The following is a 16,515-nucleotide window of genomic DNA, read 5'->3' as shown; positions in this document are numbered from 1 at the left end:
TGAGGTCAGGAGTTCAAGAACAGCCTGGCCAACGTGGTGAAACCTTGCCTCTACTAAAATTACAAAAATTAGCCTAGCATGGTGGTATGCGCCTATAATTCCAGCTACTCGGGAGGCTGAGGCAGGGGAATCACTTGAACCCCGGAGGTGTAGGTTGCAATGAGCCGAGATAGCGCCACTGCACTCCAGCCTGGGTGATAGAGAGGGACTCTGTCTCAAAAATAAATAAAATAAATCTTACATTTAAAAGCCCATTTTCATGAATTTTCATCAGAGACTTTGCAGAAACCAAGGGGTCAGTTATTTATCAGTTGGAACATTTTGGACTTTATGATCAGAAATGTTTTTTAATCTGTGTAACTTCATCTACAGAAAACCATGGTCCATTAAGACTTCAGCTATCCCTCTATCTCTCCATGCCAGACTTCTACCAGGGAGATAACTTGTACACATTACTCACGAGCTTAGTGCGTAATCCACATAGGGTAATGTCTGCAGATTTGAGTATGTGTTCCATAATTCTTTATCTAGCATGTAGAGTATAAATGAGACAATACTGGATGCTTTTATGGATGAACAAAGAATGATACCTAGCACCTTCTAGAAGTTTATAGTATAGTGAAGAGAGAAGATAAGATGCATCTGAGAAACTAGATTAAACTTGACATTGTTTGATCAAGAGCCATGTGAGTAATACCAACATGATTGGAGATAGGAGAAATCTATCATGGTGAATCTAGAGCAGGGTTTCTCACCTTTGGCACTAACATTTTGGGCTAAACAATTCTTTGTTGTGGGGGGCTGTGCTGTGTGTTGTAGGGTGTTTAGCATGGCCTCTACCCACCAGATAGCAGTAACAACAAGCTCCTCCCCACCTCTGCCCCATGTACACACAATTGGCATGACCAAAAGTATCTCCAGGTGTTGCCAAATCTGATCTAGAGCAAGAAAAAACATGGAACATGAAAACTGTGTGTTTAAAATCAAGCTAGAGAGGGCTGGGCACGGTGGCTCATGCCTGTAGTCCCAGCATTTTGGGAGGCTAAGGCAGGTGGGTAGCTTGAACCCAGGAATTCGAGACCAGCCTGGGCAACATGGCAAAACATCTCTACCAAAAATACAAAAATTAGCCAGGTATGATGGCATGCACCTGTGGTCCCAACTACTCAGGAGGCTGAGGTGAGCTGATTGCTTGAGACCAGGATGTTGAGGCTGCAGTGAGCTGTATTCACACCACTGCACTTTACCCTGGGTGACAGAGTGAGACCTTGTCTCAAAAAGCAAATAAAGAAATTAAAGTAAATAAATAATAAAATAAGCAAGTGAGAGAGGAGTATTCTACCTTATTACGAATTCTTTCAGGATAACCCCCAAGTCAGTCAAATCTTCCTATCCCTGCTTTTTTGTCTACTTGTGCCTTTTCAGCATACTTTACATGCCAGACGTGGTAGCTCATGCCTGTAATCCCAGCACTTTGGGTGGCTGAGGTGGGCAGATTGCTTGAGCTCAGGAGTTCAAGACCATCCTGGACCACATGGCAAAACCCCATGTCTACTAAAAATACAAAAACTAGCTGGGCGTGTTGGTGCATGCCTGTAGTCCCAGCTACTTGGGAGGCTGAGGTGGAAGTGTCACCTGAGCCTAGGAGGTTGAGGCTGCAGTGAGCCGTGTTCAGGCCACTACACTCCAGCCTGGGTGACAGAGGGAGACCCTGTTTCAAAAAAAGAAAACCAAACAAACAAGCAAAAAAAAAAAACAAAGTACCTAATAGTTTGTTTTGAACTCCAGTGTATACTTGATTGAGGACAAAGACCACATAGCAAATCTTTAAACCTGCACAGTGCTCAACTTGGCACTTTGTAAATAATAGTTTCTTTTATTTACTTTTTTGTTTTTTAGAGACAGGGTGTCTAAAAACTATATGCTAGGATTTAGACTCATCTAAACTAAGGACATAGCTAGTACATAGTACTGTGTATAGTGCTGGATAAAATATATTCTACTTCTGGCCGGGCGCGGTGGCTCACGCCTGTAATCCCAGCACTTTGGGAGGCCAAGGCTGGTGGATCATGAGGTCAGGAGATTGAGACCATTCTGGTTAACATGGTGAAACCCTATCTCTACTAAAAATACAAAAAAAATTAGCCAGGCGTGGTGGCGGGCGCCTGTAGTCCCAGCTACTCAGGAGGCTGAGGCAGGAGAATGGTGTGAACCAAGGAGGCGGAGCTTGCAGTGACCTGAGATCGCACCACTGTACTCCAGCCTGGGTGACAGAGTGAGGCACGAAGAAGGGACAAGCCCAGCCTTTGGAATCATCTAGACCTGGTTTCAAATCCTGGCCCTGTTACCTTAATAGCTTTATGATTTGGGTGAGTCACTTAACCTTTCAGAGCCTCAGTTTTCCCCTCTAGAAACTTACTTTTATTGGTATTTGCTGTATCATGTTTGTTTTACACAGCTAAAAAAGCCCCTGGATTTCTCATTTTAACAGTATCCATTTGTAGAGCATCACTAGGAATTAGATTCTGTAGTAAACAGAGCCTGATGCATATATGTATACATGTATATATGAATGTATATATGTGTGTGTATATATATACACACATACACAACTATACTGTATGTTATGTAATGTCCACAAAAACTCTATGAGATAGACACTATGAGCCCCATTTTGTAAAAGAAATTCCAGTTTAGACTGACTACAAAGTTTCCCAGGATCACACAGTGATTGAATGGCAGAGCCAGGATCCAACTCCAAAGCCTGTACTTTTCTCATTGTTCTCTGCTGTCTCTGTACTAACTGGATTCATCACCATTCATTGCTCTAATTGGACTTTGTTTTCTTTACAGGGCCATGCTATGATAGTGGAAGCTTATCCAAAATAATAGATCCAGAAGAAGTGACCTGAAGTTTCTGTGCAACACTCACACTAGGCAATGCCATTTCAATGCATTACTAAATGACATTTATAGTTCCTAGCTCCTCTTAGGAAAACAATTCTTGTGGCCTTCTGTTAAATACTTTGCACTTAAGCTTTGCCAGTGTTCTGAGCTTTTCAATAATCAGTTTACTGCTCTTTCAGGGATTTCTAAGCCACCAGAATCTCACACACAGATGTGTGGGGGGTTGTTTTTGGTCTCTGTTGTCACTAAAGACTAAATGAGTATTTGCAGTTGGGAAAGAGGTCAGCTGAGATTTGGAAGTCATCTTTGTAATATTTGCAAATTATACTTGTTCTTATCTGTGTCCTAAAGATAAGTGTTCTCTATAAAATACAAACCAATGTGCCTAATTGTGGAAAAATAATTCAGAATCTAAACACCACTGAAAACTTATAAAAAATGTTTAGATACATAAATATGGTGGTCAACTTAATAAAGTGGAGAAATATTGGAGAACTGTTTACCTCATTTTTTATTGGTCAGGGGAGGGTGGTTCTCTTGGCTTAGGACCAGATTTTGCCTTTAATTACTCATTTATAACTTCTAACTATTTTGGTCAATGGTGAGACTGCTGGGAACATAAAGACAATCCTGTTTATTTATCTTATTTTATTTATTTTTTGAGACAGAATCTCCCTCTGTCCCCCAGGCTGGAGTGCAATGGTGCGATCTCAGCTCACTGCAAGCTCCGCCTCCCCAGTTCAAGCAATTCTTCTGCTTCAGCCTCCCAAGTAGCTGGGACTACAGGCACCTGCCACCACACTTGGCTAATTTTTGTATTTTTAGTAGAGATGGTGTTTCACCATGTTGGCTGGTCTTGAACTCCTGACTTCAGGTGATCTATCTGCCTCGGCCTCCCAAAGTGCTGGGATTACAGGTGTAAGTCACTGCTTCCAGCCTGACAGTCCAGGCTGTTTTAGAATAGCACCTTTTGTTTTCCCCACTGCTGAACTGCAGAACATTTATTTCACTTTTTGGATTTGCTTCTGTTAGCCAGGATTTAAGTAAAGTGTAAAGAAGTTTTTTATTTTAATCAACTACTCTAAATCCTCTCAGATTTTTGACAGCTACCCTGTACTAAATAACATGGATGCTAGTGTTTAAAGAAACTGGCTTCTTTTTATGGACGTTTGTGTGACTGTTGCTTAGGTCTATGCAAGTTACTGGGAATCACAATCACCCTGTAGTTCAGGGACAGATTGGGCAGGAGACCTAGTCCTAACCTCTTAAAAGGATATTTGAGAGTCTCAGCATCATTTCCCCATGGTTTCCTTGGTAATTATAATGTGAGTTTTTAATACTGAAAACCATTATATTTACATATATATCACAAAAATCAGGTATAAATAAATTAAATATAAAATATAAAAACCTTCAAATTTAGGAAAAAAAAACCCTGTGACCTTAGGTTGAAGGGAGAGAGGGATTTCTTGAAGAAGACATTGAAAATACTAATCATGAAGGATCTATAAATTTCCCTGTGTTGAAATAAGAACTTTTGTTCTTCATGTGATGATACAGAGTGGTGGATAAACAAGCTAAAAGTGGAACAAATATAGTAGATACAGCTTTAAAAGAATCCAGGATATATAAATAATTCCTACAAATCAATAAAAGTAAAGACCACTTGGCCGGGCACGGTGGCTCACGCCTGTAATCCCAGCACTTTGGGAGGCCGAGGCGGGCAGATCATGAGGTCAGGAGTTCGAGACTAGCCTGACCAACATGGTGAAACCCCGTCTCTACTAAAAATACAAAAAATAGCCGGGCATGGTGGCGTGTGCCTGTAATCCCAGCTACTCAGGAGGCTGAGGCAGGAGAATCGCTTGAACCCGGGAGGTGGAGGTTAACAGTGAGCTGAGATTGCACCACTGCACTCCAGCTCTTGGCGAAGAGCGAGACTCCGTCTCAAAAAAAAAAAAAAAAAAAAAGGCAAAAGATCTTAACACACAATTTTTAGAAAAGGATATGCAAATGGTAAATAACAAGATGCTCAGTAGTAATCAGGAAAAACAAATTAAGATCATAATGAGATACACCTACCAGACTGGCAAAAATTAACAAGACTGAGAATACCACTGTTGGTCTTGGATGTGGACCAATTAGAACTTTATATGCTGCTGGTGATAATGCAAATTGGCAAAACCACTTTGAAAAACAGTCTGGCAATTGGACCGGGCGCGGTGGCTCACACCTGTAATCCCAGCACTCTGGGAGCCCAGGGCAGGCGGATCATGAGGTCAGGAGATCGAGACCATCCTGGCTAACACTGTGAAACCCTGTCTCTACTAAAGACACACACACACAAAAAATTAGCTGGGCGTGGTGGTGGACGCCTGTAGTCCCAGCTACTTGGAAGTCTGAGGCAGGAGAATGGAACCCAGGAGGCGGAGCTTGCAGTGAGCCAAGATCACGCCACTGCACTCCAGCCTGGGTGACAGTGAGACTCTGTCTCAAAAAAAAAAAAAAAAAAAAAAAAAAATCTGGCATATTCTTGTACGTCTGAATACAAGACACAAGGTCTGTGACCCAGCATTTCCGCTCTTAGGAGTACTCCCTAAGAGAACGTGCACATTAGTCCAGGAAACATGTACAAGCCTGCTCACAGCTGCATTGCTCTTAATAGCAAAATATTGTAAATAACTCATGATCGTTGACAGGAAAGTTTCAAAAACAAGCAAAACTAAGTAGGATGCCTACAGACGAGGTAAAAATAGTTTCTAAAACAGCTAAGGGAAGGGAAAAGAGACACATCTTCCTTACTGAAGAATTCCAAATAATACCCGTAGATACTCTGGACTCCAGGAGGTGGAGCATACCCATCCCCTTTGAGTGTGGGCTGGACTTAGTGACTCAACTCCAGTACATACTGTATGGAAAGGGAAAAAGGGAGCCTTACAGTGGAGAAAAGGCAAACCGCAGCTTAACCAGGCGATCAAGGTTAACATCATCAGTGCTGCCATGTGGATGCACATGCCTCCTAAGATGTAATCAAGGTACACTTAACCTCTGTGGTATTCTTTCCAAATATCCATAATCCAGTCGAATCATGAGAAAACAGGCAAACCCAAACTGAGGGACAGTCTATGAAATGCTTGACCAATACTCGAAACTATCAAGGTCATAAAAAGGAAATGCTGAGAATTTGTCGTAGATCAATGGAGGCTAAGGAGACATGACAACTAAATGTGATGTAATATCCTGGACTGGATTCTGAAACAGAAAAAGGACGTTCATGGAAAAACTGGTGAAATCTGAATAAAGTCTGGAGTTAATTGTTTGTTTTAAGCCTAGAAATAAATCCTCACATATATAGTCAAATGCTTTTTTTGTTTTGTTTTGGGGTGGGGTGGGGGTTGGGACACAGTCTTGCTCTGTTACCCAAGGCTGGAGTGCAGTGGAGCGATCTCGGCTCACTGCAACCTCTGCCTCCCAGGTTCTAGCAATCTACTGCCTTAGCCTCCCGAGTAGCTGGGACTACAGGCATGCATCACCATGCCTGGCTAAATTTTTTTGTATTTTTAGTAGAGACAGGGTTTCACCATGTGGCCAGGCCAACATGGTCTTGAACTCCTGGCCTCAAGTGATCCACCCGCCTCTGTCTCCCAAAATGCTGGGATTACAGGTGTGAGCCACTGCACTCGGCCATCAGATGCTTTTTGACAACAGTGCCAAAAACAGTGCCAAGACCATTCATTGGGGAAAGGACAGTCTTTTCAGCAAATGGTGTTGGGGAAACTGGGCATCCACATGCAAAATAATGAAGTTGGACCATTATAACCACTTAAAAGAAAACATGGGGGAAAATACATGACATTAGATTTGGCAATGATTTCTTGGATATGGCACCAAGGGCATAGGCAACAAAGGAAAAATAGATTAAACTGGATTTCATCAAAATTAAAAACTGCATAAAAGGGCACAATTAACGAGTAAAAAGGTAGCCTATGGAATGGCAGAAAATATTTGCAAATCATATATCTCACAATGGGTTAATATTCAGTGGTGTGGCCTTTTTTTGGTTTTTTTTTTTTTTTTGGATGGAGTCTCTCTGTTGCCCAGGCTGGAGTAGAGTGGTGCGATCTTGGCTCACTGCGACCTCCGTCTCCCTGGTTCAAGCAATTCTCTTGCCTCAGCCTCCCAAGTGGCTGGGACTACAGGAACGTGCTACCACATCTGGTGAATTTTTGTATATTTAGTGGAGACAGGGTTTCACCATGTTGGCCAGGCTGGTCTTGAATTCCCGATCTCATGTGATCTGCCCACCTGGGCCTCCCAAAGTGCTGGGATTACAGGCGTGAGCCACAGTGCCCGGTGTAATTCTGTGTGTTTTTACCAGCAGAGCATACATTGAGTACGTGCAAACAATTGCGAAGGAAAATTAGAGCACATATATCTACAGAAGCGCACTCAGAAAGGGGACCCTGTTGCTTCTAAAGTGAAAGAGTATTATTTGGATTTGTAACCAAAAGATACTTTTGTAATTTTTAAAATGAAAACTGTAACTATCAATGAAGTGAAAGTGAAATGAAGTGGAGTTGACAGGTGTCTATGCTACAAGGCAGAGCCTGCCCTATCTTAGTCACCACCTGCCTCCTACAGGGCTGGAGTCAGTGTGAGGCTTAGAAACAGCATGACGGCCCTGCTGTATTGGTGGCTCCTCTTTTATTTTTATTTTTATTTATTTTTTATTATTATTATACTTTAAGTTCTAGGGTACATGTGCATAACGTGCAGGTTTGTTACATATGTATACTTGTGCCATGTTGCTGTGCTGCACCCATCAACTCGTCAGCACCCATCAACTCGTCATTTACATCAGGTATAACTCCCAATGCAATCCCTCCCCCATCCCCCCTCCCCATGATAGGCCCCGGTGTGTGATGTTCCCCTTCCCGAGTCCAAGTGATCTCATTGTTCAGTTCCCACCTATGAGTGAGAACATGCGGTGTTTGGTTTTCTGTTCTTGTGACAGTTTGCTAAGAATGATGGTTTCCAGCTGCATCCATGTCCCTACAAAGGACACAAACTCATCCTTTTTTATGGCTGCATAGTATTCCATGGTGTATATGTGCCACATTTTCTTAATCCAGTCTGTCACTGATGGACATTTGGGTTGATTCCAAGTCTTTGCTATTGTGAATAGTGCCGCAATAAACATACGTGTGCATGTGTCTTTATAGCAGCATGATTTATAATCCTTTGGGTATATACCCAGTAATGGGATGGCTGGGTCATATGGTACATCTAGTTCTAGATCCTTGAGGAATCGCCATACTGTTTTCCATAATGGTTGAACTAGTTTACAATCCCACCAACAGTGTAAAAGTGTTCCTATTTCTCCACATCCTCTCCAGCACCTGTTGTTTCCTGACTTTTTAATGATCGCCATTCTAACTGGTGTGAGATGGTATCTCATTGTGGTTTTGATTTGCATTTCTCTGATGGCCAGTGATGATGAGCATTTTTTCATGTGTCTGTTGGCTGTATGAATGTCTTCTTTTGAGAAATGTCTGTTCATATCCTTTGCCCACTTTTTGATGGGGTTGTTTTTTTCTTGTAAATTTGTTTGAGTTCTTTGTAGGTTCTGGATATTAGCCCTTTGTCAGATGAGTAGATTGCAAAATTTTTCTCCCATTCTGTAGGTTGCCTGTTCACTCTGATGGTAGTTTCTTTTGCTGTGCAGAAGCTCTTTAGTTTAATGAGATCCCATTTGTCAATTTTGGCTTTTGCTGCCGTTGCTTTTGGTGTTTTAGACATGAAGTCTTTGCCCATGCCTATGTCCTGAATGGTACTACCTAGGTTTTCCTCCAGGGTTTTTATGGTATTAGGTCTAACATTTAAGTCTCTAATCCATCTTGAATTAATTTTTGTATAAGGAGTAAGGAAAGGATCCAGTTTCAGCTTTCTACTTATGGCTAGCCAATTTTCCCAGCACCATTTATTAAATAGGGAATCCTTTCCCCATTTCTTGTTTCTCTCAGGTTTGTCAAAGATCAGATGGCTGTAGATGTGTGGTATTATTTCTGAGGACTCTGTTCTGTTCCATTGGTCTATATCTCTGTTTTGGTACCAGTACCATGCTGTTTTGGTTACTGTAGCCTTGTAGTATAGTTTGAAGTCAGGTAGCGTGATGCCTCCAGCTTTGTTCTTTTGACTTAGGATTGTCTTGGAGATGCGGGCTCTTTTTTGGTTCCATATGAACTTTAAAGCAGTTTTTTCCAATTCTGTGAAGAAACTCATTGGTAGCTTGATGGGGATGGCATTGAATCTATAAATAACCTTGGGCAGTATGGCCATTTTCACGATATTGATTCTTCCTATCCATGAGCATGGTATGTTCTTCCATTTGTTTGTGTCCTCTTTTATTTCACTGAGCAGTGGTTTGTAGTTCTCCTTGAAGAGGTCCTTTACATCCCTTGTAAGCTGGATTTCTAGGTATTTTATTCTCTTTGAAGCAATTGTGAATGGAAGTTCATTCCTGATTTGGCTCTCTGTTTGTCTGTTACTGGTGTATAAGAATGCTTGTGATTTTTGCACATTAATTTTGTATCCTGTGGTGGCTCCTCTTTGAAAGGATAATGAATCCACTTATAGAAACATTTGGGCCAATTTATACACAATTGAAATATTCACACTAATCATTAAGTGAGAGCATGGTGTTTGTAAGAAAAGTGTTTTCAACAGCACGTGATAACATATCCATATTTGTTTTAACAGAAAATGCCCCCATCCCATTTTATAAAAAATATCCATGAATTGCATAATTAACAAAGACTGATTCATCACTTCTTTCATGTATCTAGTTTAAAAATTTCTCAGAATCCTGTATCTTCCTCTGGTGAATTCCCTAAGTTAATTCAGCCAGATAGGTATCTTGGTCTCTTCAAAAAGATTTTGTTAAATCTATCTTCTCTATATCTAGTATTAATTTTTAAATATAAATTAAATGCTATTAATTGATATAAATTTATATTAAACTTTAAATTTGTATAACCTATTCTTACAATGTGCTCATATCAATCAATACCTCTTTCTATACATGGATACGGTTGTGAAACTTACATTTTATATTTAATTTTTTTAAAGGTTAGAGAAAGAGGGACCAATTAACTTCATCTTTTCCTAAACTTGAGAAGAGACAAACCAAGTCCTGCCCTTCATCTCCAATGTTTGGAAGATCAGAGGTTCCTGTCAATTAAGTCGTCCTTTCTTCATAACTATTGCAAAAGAAATCATCAGAAATCGCTGAATAGGTCAATTAAAACCATTTTTATCAAACATATTCATTCACAACATGTATTGTTATAGTTAAAAACTGGTTGAGAAAGTTTACTTGTAATTATTACGCACTTTGATATCTGTTGATTATTTCTGGAGCAAAGGCAGCCTTATTCATTAGGTGCCTTTAGCTAATTTTTCCTGCTATTCTTGCTGGATACTTTAGAAATGAGAAGGGGTGAGCTGTAAGATAAATGAGTGTGACTAAGGGAAATAGAAGCCTGACTTTATCAAGGGCTGAGCTCCGGGAGGCAGGAAGAGTTCAGAGCATTGGGCCAGGGCTCATCTGGTGGGTTCAAGCACATAGCCTCAACTCCCTTGCAGGAACATGGGTCCGTGTGTGGTTCACTCTGAAGCATCTGTCTTCCTGTGAAAGAGCTCGGGAGTGGTGAATGGATACCGCGCCCAACTTCTGCAGGCTGCCCTCCCCTCTGGATACCAAGCCCACCCATGGCAATCCCTTCAAGGCATGACTCTCATGATAATAAGAAGTATGATAATGTGAAAAGGAATTTTCAGAGAAACTGAGTCAAGGACTGGTGGTGGTGAAACTTCTTGCTTTCTTGGAAAGCAAGAGAAGGTGCTAGCTATGCCTTCTGCTCTCTGACATTTCCACCGTCCCCCACCCATCTAGCAATGGCTACCCTAGAAAAACCTGTTTCCTACCCTTTGGTGTGGGCTGAGTATAGAAAGAGGAGGCTTCTCTCCAGAACTTTGCCAGGAGTTTGGCAAAGTTGGTTTGGCCTTTGCCACACCGTCCTCAATCCACCCTGCTTACACTGCCCCTGAGAAAGTCTAGTTCTCACCTGGCAGTGTCACTTCCTCCTTTGCTGTGTTCCAAGATGTAGCCTTCATTTGTGGACTAGGAAGGGGTGGAAAGTCCCAATTGCAGGGCGATTATTATTATTGTCAACTCTCCCTTGAAGAAGTTGTATCCGTTTTACTTTCTCACATGCACTCCTGCCTGGACTGCAGGAATCCTAGAAATTTTGCTCTCCGCTATAGTAACTCCCATGAGTTCTGATCCCACACTTTTCCTTCAAATGCTAACTGGAGGCATATTTTTAGATGGAGAAACCAGAGACAAGAGAATCAGCAGGAGTCCAGGTGATGATCAGGAACCCGGGACCCTGATCCTGACTGCTCTGACCAGGCTGCTCATTTCACCGGTGGGGAGCTGGAACCTGAAACCTGCTCATTCTAAAAAACAACCCCAGTCTTCTCTCAACTTCTGGCTGTGCCCATGTCCTCTGAGGAAGGCCGTGGAATGCCTTCTGACATGCTCTCAGAGGGAGAGCTGAGGATCTGAAGCCAGCAACTCACCAGGGAGATGGTGGAGCTGGGGGCTTGGGCACGGCAGAAGCGTTTGCGCAAAGCTTCTTGTACCTGTGGGAGAGGTAAATGCTCCACTTATGCCAGCCACAGCCCCGGCCTGTGGGCTGCAAGTGAGGCAGGGGGTTAGGTGGGCAGACTCACCTTCTTGTCCATGAGGCAACCAAACAATAGGATGAAGACACCCTGAGAAGAGGAACATGGGGATAAGCTGGTCAAGGAGGAAGGGATCTACCCGAATCAACGTGCTCCTTCTGTCCTGTGTAATTCACATGCAAAGGCTTCTCGTCTCAATTTTTGTTACCACCATTTGGTGCATAGGATCTATTTCAGATGCTTTTCTTATTGTTATCGTTATAAAAGGGATAGTAAAGGATTGGGTACTGATAATTTCCTGAGTTCTCCAACAAAATCAGCTATTATTTTACAGATAAGAAAACCAAAGCTCAGAGAGGTTATATAATTTGTCTGAAGTTATCCAGCTACTCAGTGGAGGAACTGGGATCCACTCCTAAGCCTTCCAAAATTCCTGAATCTATGTTTCTTCTGCTACGCCTTGATACCTCCTAGAGAAGAGATCGGCAGTGACTTAGACCATCTAAAAGGGCAAAAAGCACAGCCACCCCCTATCACCTACCTGGAGGGTGTTGAGAATGGTGAAGATGTAATGAGGGACCACGGAGACTTCCTCTAACAGAGTGGCCAGGCCCAGCCCCCAGGTGAGGCCAAAGATGGGTGTGAGAATGAGCAGGGCTTTGATCACCCCCAGCAGAGCTTGGCGCTTCTCCGCTGGGGGTCCCTCTGACAGCGAAGGTCTCAGCAACTTCAGCATGGCCATGGCTAGTACCAGCCCATTCACACCTACAATAGCCAGCACTGGCCCCACGAAGGTGTATAACGCCCCTCCCTTCCCATCCAACCAGCATTCCCCCTCCCTCAGGTATTGCCCTTGAGGTAGGTAGAGCCCCAGGGTGACACCCGCCAACCCCAGTGGGCACAGGTAGCCCAGAAGCACCATCAAGGGGAGAACTCGGTGCTTCGGCAGCTGGTGAAAGACAAAGAGCAGCTGGTGGGCCAACACCAGGGCCTGCGCCAGCATCCAGAAAAAGGTGGCCAGGTAGAGGAAATGACAGAGGAAGGTGGCAGCCAGGCAGAGCGGGCTTCGGGGCCCTGGAGGGAGGAAGGGGGCGCCTAGGAAGCAAGTGTCTGCGGCCAGCAAGCAGAGCACCATGCTGAGCAGGGCGGCGTGGCGGAAATAGGAGACCTTGTTCCGCACCACGACTCTCCAGACCAGCCTGTACACACCCAGGCACACAAGCAGCGCCAGTATGGAAGCTCCCAAGCCCACTTGAGTCAGCAGCGCCAGAGCGGGTTCTTCCGGAACAGTGTGTGGGGACATGAGGACGGAGAAGGCAGTGAGGTGCTGGCAGAGGCACCGAGCAGTGGGGCTGCCACTGGCCGCCTGTGCCTGGCACCCTTCTTTGGACCAACCCCCCCTGCCCTGGAAAAGGCTGTGATCCCAGAAGACACAGTGAGGGGAACCATCCGTGTTCCCAAAATCCATGATGACCTCGCCCTGGCTGAAGGCCTGGTCGCCTGCCATGATGGAAATGACAAGGACCAGGCCAGGAGTGGCATAGAGGGAATCCCCCAGCCCTTGTCCATAGTTTGAAGGCAGAAGGTGGTCCAGTTTTTGCAACACCAGGCTAGTAATACTTATTTCAGTTCCATTACGGACCAGTGGGGCCAGTGAGTGCCTGGGAATCTGAGCCTGCAGTGGGGGCCGAGTAGGGAAGGAGATGCTGTAGTCAGCAGGAAACGTGGGTCCAAACAGCTGGCTCTGCAGCAGCACATTGGGCAAGCTGAAGGTGAAGGGGTGGTCCTGTGGGCACAGGCTGCATGCCAGGGTCTCCACAGCCAGCAGGAGAGTTGAGCCTGCCCAGGGCTTCCGGGCTTGGGCCAGGGTCCACAGAGACCTGGTGTCCATATCTAGGACCTTGTCTGTGGCAATCAGGAGATTCTGCAGCACCCAACAGAAAGATGAGCCCCGTCTGCTGGTGCCCACAGGACTGAGCCGGGGGCAGTGAGAACTACAGCCCCACACCTTCCCTTCCCAGTCCAGGGTGTGACCCAAGGTTGGAGAGAAAAGGGAGAGGAAGACAGGCCTGTGAAGGGAGACTTTCTAGACGGGAAGAACGGGGAGCTGTTCGGCCAACCACCTTGGGGCATCTTTAAGGATATGTCCCCTGACCTGCACCCAGTCCCTCTGCTGAAAAGCCTTCTTCCCCCTCCATCCCTTGGGGCCACCCAGGTTCTCAGAAGGGACTTCTCCCATTCTTTGGCACCTCCAGGTCTGCAAAGCTAGGAATGGTGACCAGCAGTGATAGAGGGCACCGTGTCCTGGAGGTGACGGCCACACGCATGTCTGTGCATTCACATATGCTATGTATTCCCAGGCATGAACGGTGTGTAATGTCATTGCCCTTTGTTACACTTTTGGCTGCAGCTCATGGGTCACCAATGGATGCCCATACTGAGAGCCGATTTAGGTGAGCCCAGCAAAGCCAAGCACACTTTAGTGTCTTCATGGAAACTTCCTGTCTGTGTCATAGCCACACGCCTGCTTGCGCACACACGCCTCGGGCCTCCTGTCTCCACACCCTTTCCTGCCTCCAGCCCCCATGTGCTCCCAGCGCCAGGCCTTCTCCATTCTGCAGCCTCAGAGGCTGGTGTCTGAGAGAAGAAATGGACCAGGAGCAGGACCCTGGACTCTGGAAAGGTCTGCTGCCTGACAGCCCATGGTGATGTCAGAGGGACAGAAGTGCCCACAGATGGGGAGTCTTCACCCCCTGACTGCCCAGCTGGCAACCACTGTGGCTCAGAGATCTCACCTTCAGGGCGCTGCGGTCAAGCTGTATTCTGGCCTTTGCCACCGCCTTGGCCAGGTATTTCATGGTGCTCAGCAGGGTCAGTAAGTCGGAGGGTGAACTTGCCTCTGCCGCCTGCCCTGGCAGCTGCGCCAGGATCTGTGGTACCTCCTCAGCAGGACTGCCCTGGCCTGCCTGCAGCAGCTGAGACAGACAAGACAGCAGGAAGCGGGACACGTAGTAGAATGATGGTTTGAGAAGAGCATCCCAGCCCCATGGAGATTGCTGGCCCCCTTGAGCCCTCCCACACCTACTTCCTGGCTCTGCTAGGGCTCCAGTTCAGAGAAGCTGAGCAGCTTGTGGGTTGGGCCTCGGGGAAGAGGGTCTGCAAGCTGGGTCCTAGAGAGGCTGGGGTGGGCTGTGGAGGGGCATGTGGGCAGCAGGGTGGAAGCTTCACCTTGGCTCTAGTGAACAAGGCCAGGAGCCTCGCATCTGTGCAGCTGCTGTGGACAGGCCCCCAGACTCCGTCAGCTGCACAAAACCTCCTCACTATGCCCCTCTTGCTCTCAGGACATGGGGCCTGTGCCACGTGGCCAGCCTTGGTGACATTCCAGGTAAGCACTGAGGTGTCCTCAGGGCAGGTGATGTCCCCATCTGAAGAATGACAAGCAGGGGGTACTCAGCAATCACAGCCTCACCGGAGCCTCTTCTTGGGCAGAAGCATGTGCGGGCCCCGAAGCCTGGTCCTGTTGCCCAGGGCAGGGATGCGCCATGCAAGAGAGCCCATGCTCCCAAGGCAAGCAGCTGAGACCCGCCCACTGGACCCCAAGCCCTACGTACCCTGGATGATGGTGATGGAGATGGGGACCCTGAGTGGAGCCAGGCCAGGGCTCTGCAGGTCACAAGTGTACACGGTGTCAGTCATTGGGCAGTGCTGAACAGCCAACACAAAGCACTGAGAGCCTGACTCGTTGAAGGAGGAGGCTGAGGGCAAAACGAAAGAAGGGAACTGTCATTGGGCCAGGGACAGGCCTGGAACCCAGCAGGCTCTGACATGCTGTTTCAGTCTTTCTAGCAATTCAGAAACAGAGGAAGCTGTGGGGAAGAGCCAAATGATGTGTGGGCTCCACTTGGGCAGAGGAAGAGAGCTTGGATTTTGCTGGAGGGGACTGTGGGGTCTCTAACAAGCTCTAGGACTCAGTTTCCACCATTTCCACATTTGTAAAATGGGGACTATCATCAAATGAATTCCATAGAGTTAAATGAGATTGTGTAGATAACAGCATTTTGCAAAAGTTTCCTCTACACATGCGGTTATGTTATGGCAATAGACGTGGCAAGGCTCTGATGGGGTAGAAAGCAGTGTGGGCTTTGGACCCCACTCTCTGGTTGAACTGTGGCCTCTGTTTCTCATGAGCTAAAGACTCAGTTGCCTGGAGGAGACTAGCTGCCCCCTGGTCCCTCTGACCCCTGACTGCTGGCCCCTTCTCATACCTTTGCTGCCCTCTCCAGGGCTCCAGGTCACGGTGTAGGCCAGGTTTGTGCTGGGGATGCAGCAGCTCAGCTGGAAGCCAGGGGAGGTGGCACGGGAGATGGACAGCTGGTCTGGAAGTCGAGCCACATCTGTCGCCTTCAAGGGCACCCTCACCACCTCGTGCAGGTTCCACTTGAAGCCCTGGGCCTCAAAGCAGCTCATGTACTCACCTGCAGACACGTGTCTGCTGCGCTACGTGGCTCCTCTGGGCCCTGCTGCACCACAGAATCGCTGCTACTTTCCAAGCCACAGCCTTGCTCCCGTCCTCTGCCTGCCACCCAGTGCTTAACCCCAGCAAGCAAGGTCCCAGGATGGCCCCTTTGGTGGGTGTTCCCTGTCCCCAAGAAGGATTTCTAGGAGGTAGAAGAGATCTCTTTTTATCAGCCCATGCCCATGAATTTCATGCTCTCCCTAGAGCAGATGCCCTTCCTGCACCACCCCTGCCATTTTAGCATCTTGAAAAGCATGGATCTGTTCTCAGCAGACATTGACACTATATCCTCCGCATTCTCCACATTGTAGTATTTTTGTTAACAGAAACATTTTTATGAAAAG

At 46.0% G+C, this 16,515-nt stretch overlaps 2 protein-coding genes across 64 annotated transcripts in view; one reads left to right on the top strand and one right to left on the bottom strand.

The window, feature by feature from the left end:
* The window catches only part of HADHB (hydroxyacyl-CoA dehydrogenase trifunctional multienzyme complex subunit beta), a 55,166-nt gene extending 51,767 nt beyond the window's left edge, over window positions 1–3,399 (top strand). For all 14 annotated transcript variants that reach the window (XM_028831894.2, XM_077959965.1, XM_077959966.1 and 11 more), the window contains one exon: window positions 2,854–3,399. In XM_028831894.2, coding sequence (XP_028687727.1) covers window positions 2,854–2,889 — 36 coding nt within the window. In that variant the 3' untranslated portion in view covers window positions 2,890–3,399. The remainder of the gene's footprint in view (window positions 1–2,853) is intronic.
* A 4,195-nt stretch (window positions 3,400–7,594) lies between these two features.
* ADGRF3 (adhesion G protein-coupled receptor F3) overlaps window positions 7,595–16,515 on the bottom strand; it is a 43,911-nt gene continuing 34,990 nt past the window's right edge. For 20 of the 50 annotated variants that reach the window (XM_077959881.1, XM_077959870.1, XM_077959874.1 and 17 more), the window contains 7 exons: window positions 15,921–16,130; window positions 15,267–15,410; window positions 14,884–15,080; window positions 14,451–14,630; window positions 12,197–13,579; window positions 11,704–11,745; window positions 11,318–11,613 (listed from right to left, as the gene is read on the bottom strand). In XM_077959881.1, coding sequence (XP_077816007.1) covers window positions 11,452–11,613; window positions 11,704–11,745; window positions 12,197–13,579; window positions 14,451–14,630; window positions 14,884–15,080; window positions 15,267–15,410; window positions 15,921–16,130 — 2,318 coding nt within the window. In that variant the 3' untranslated portion in view covers window positions 11,318–11,451. Of the gene's footprint in view, window positions 10,167–10,199; window positions 10,595–11,033; window positions 11,090–11,317; window positions 11,614–11,703; window positions 11,746–12,196; window positions 13,580–14,450; window positions 14,631–14,883; window positions 15,081–15,266; window positions 15,411–15,920; window positions 16,314–16,515 lie in introns of those variants that run through there. The other 30 variants (XM_028831892.2, XM_077959879.1, XM_077959895.1 and 27 more) reach the window with 8 other exon arrangements.

The sequence above is a fragment of the Macaca mulatta genome, chromosome 13, assembly GCF_049350105.2.
Source record: "Macaca mulatta isolate MMU2019108-1 chromosome 13, T2T-MMU8v2.0, whole genome shotgun sequence".
NCBI classification, from domain to species: Eukaryota; Metazoa; Chordata; class Mammalia; order Primates; family Cercopithecidae; genus Macaca; species Macaca mulatta.
This window is presented reverse-complemented; position numbering and strand designations above follow the sequence as displayed.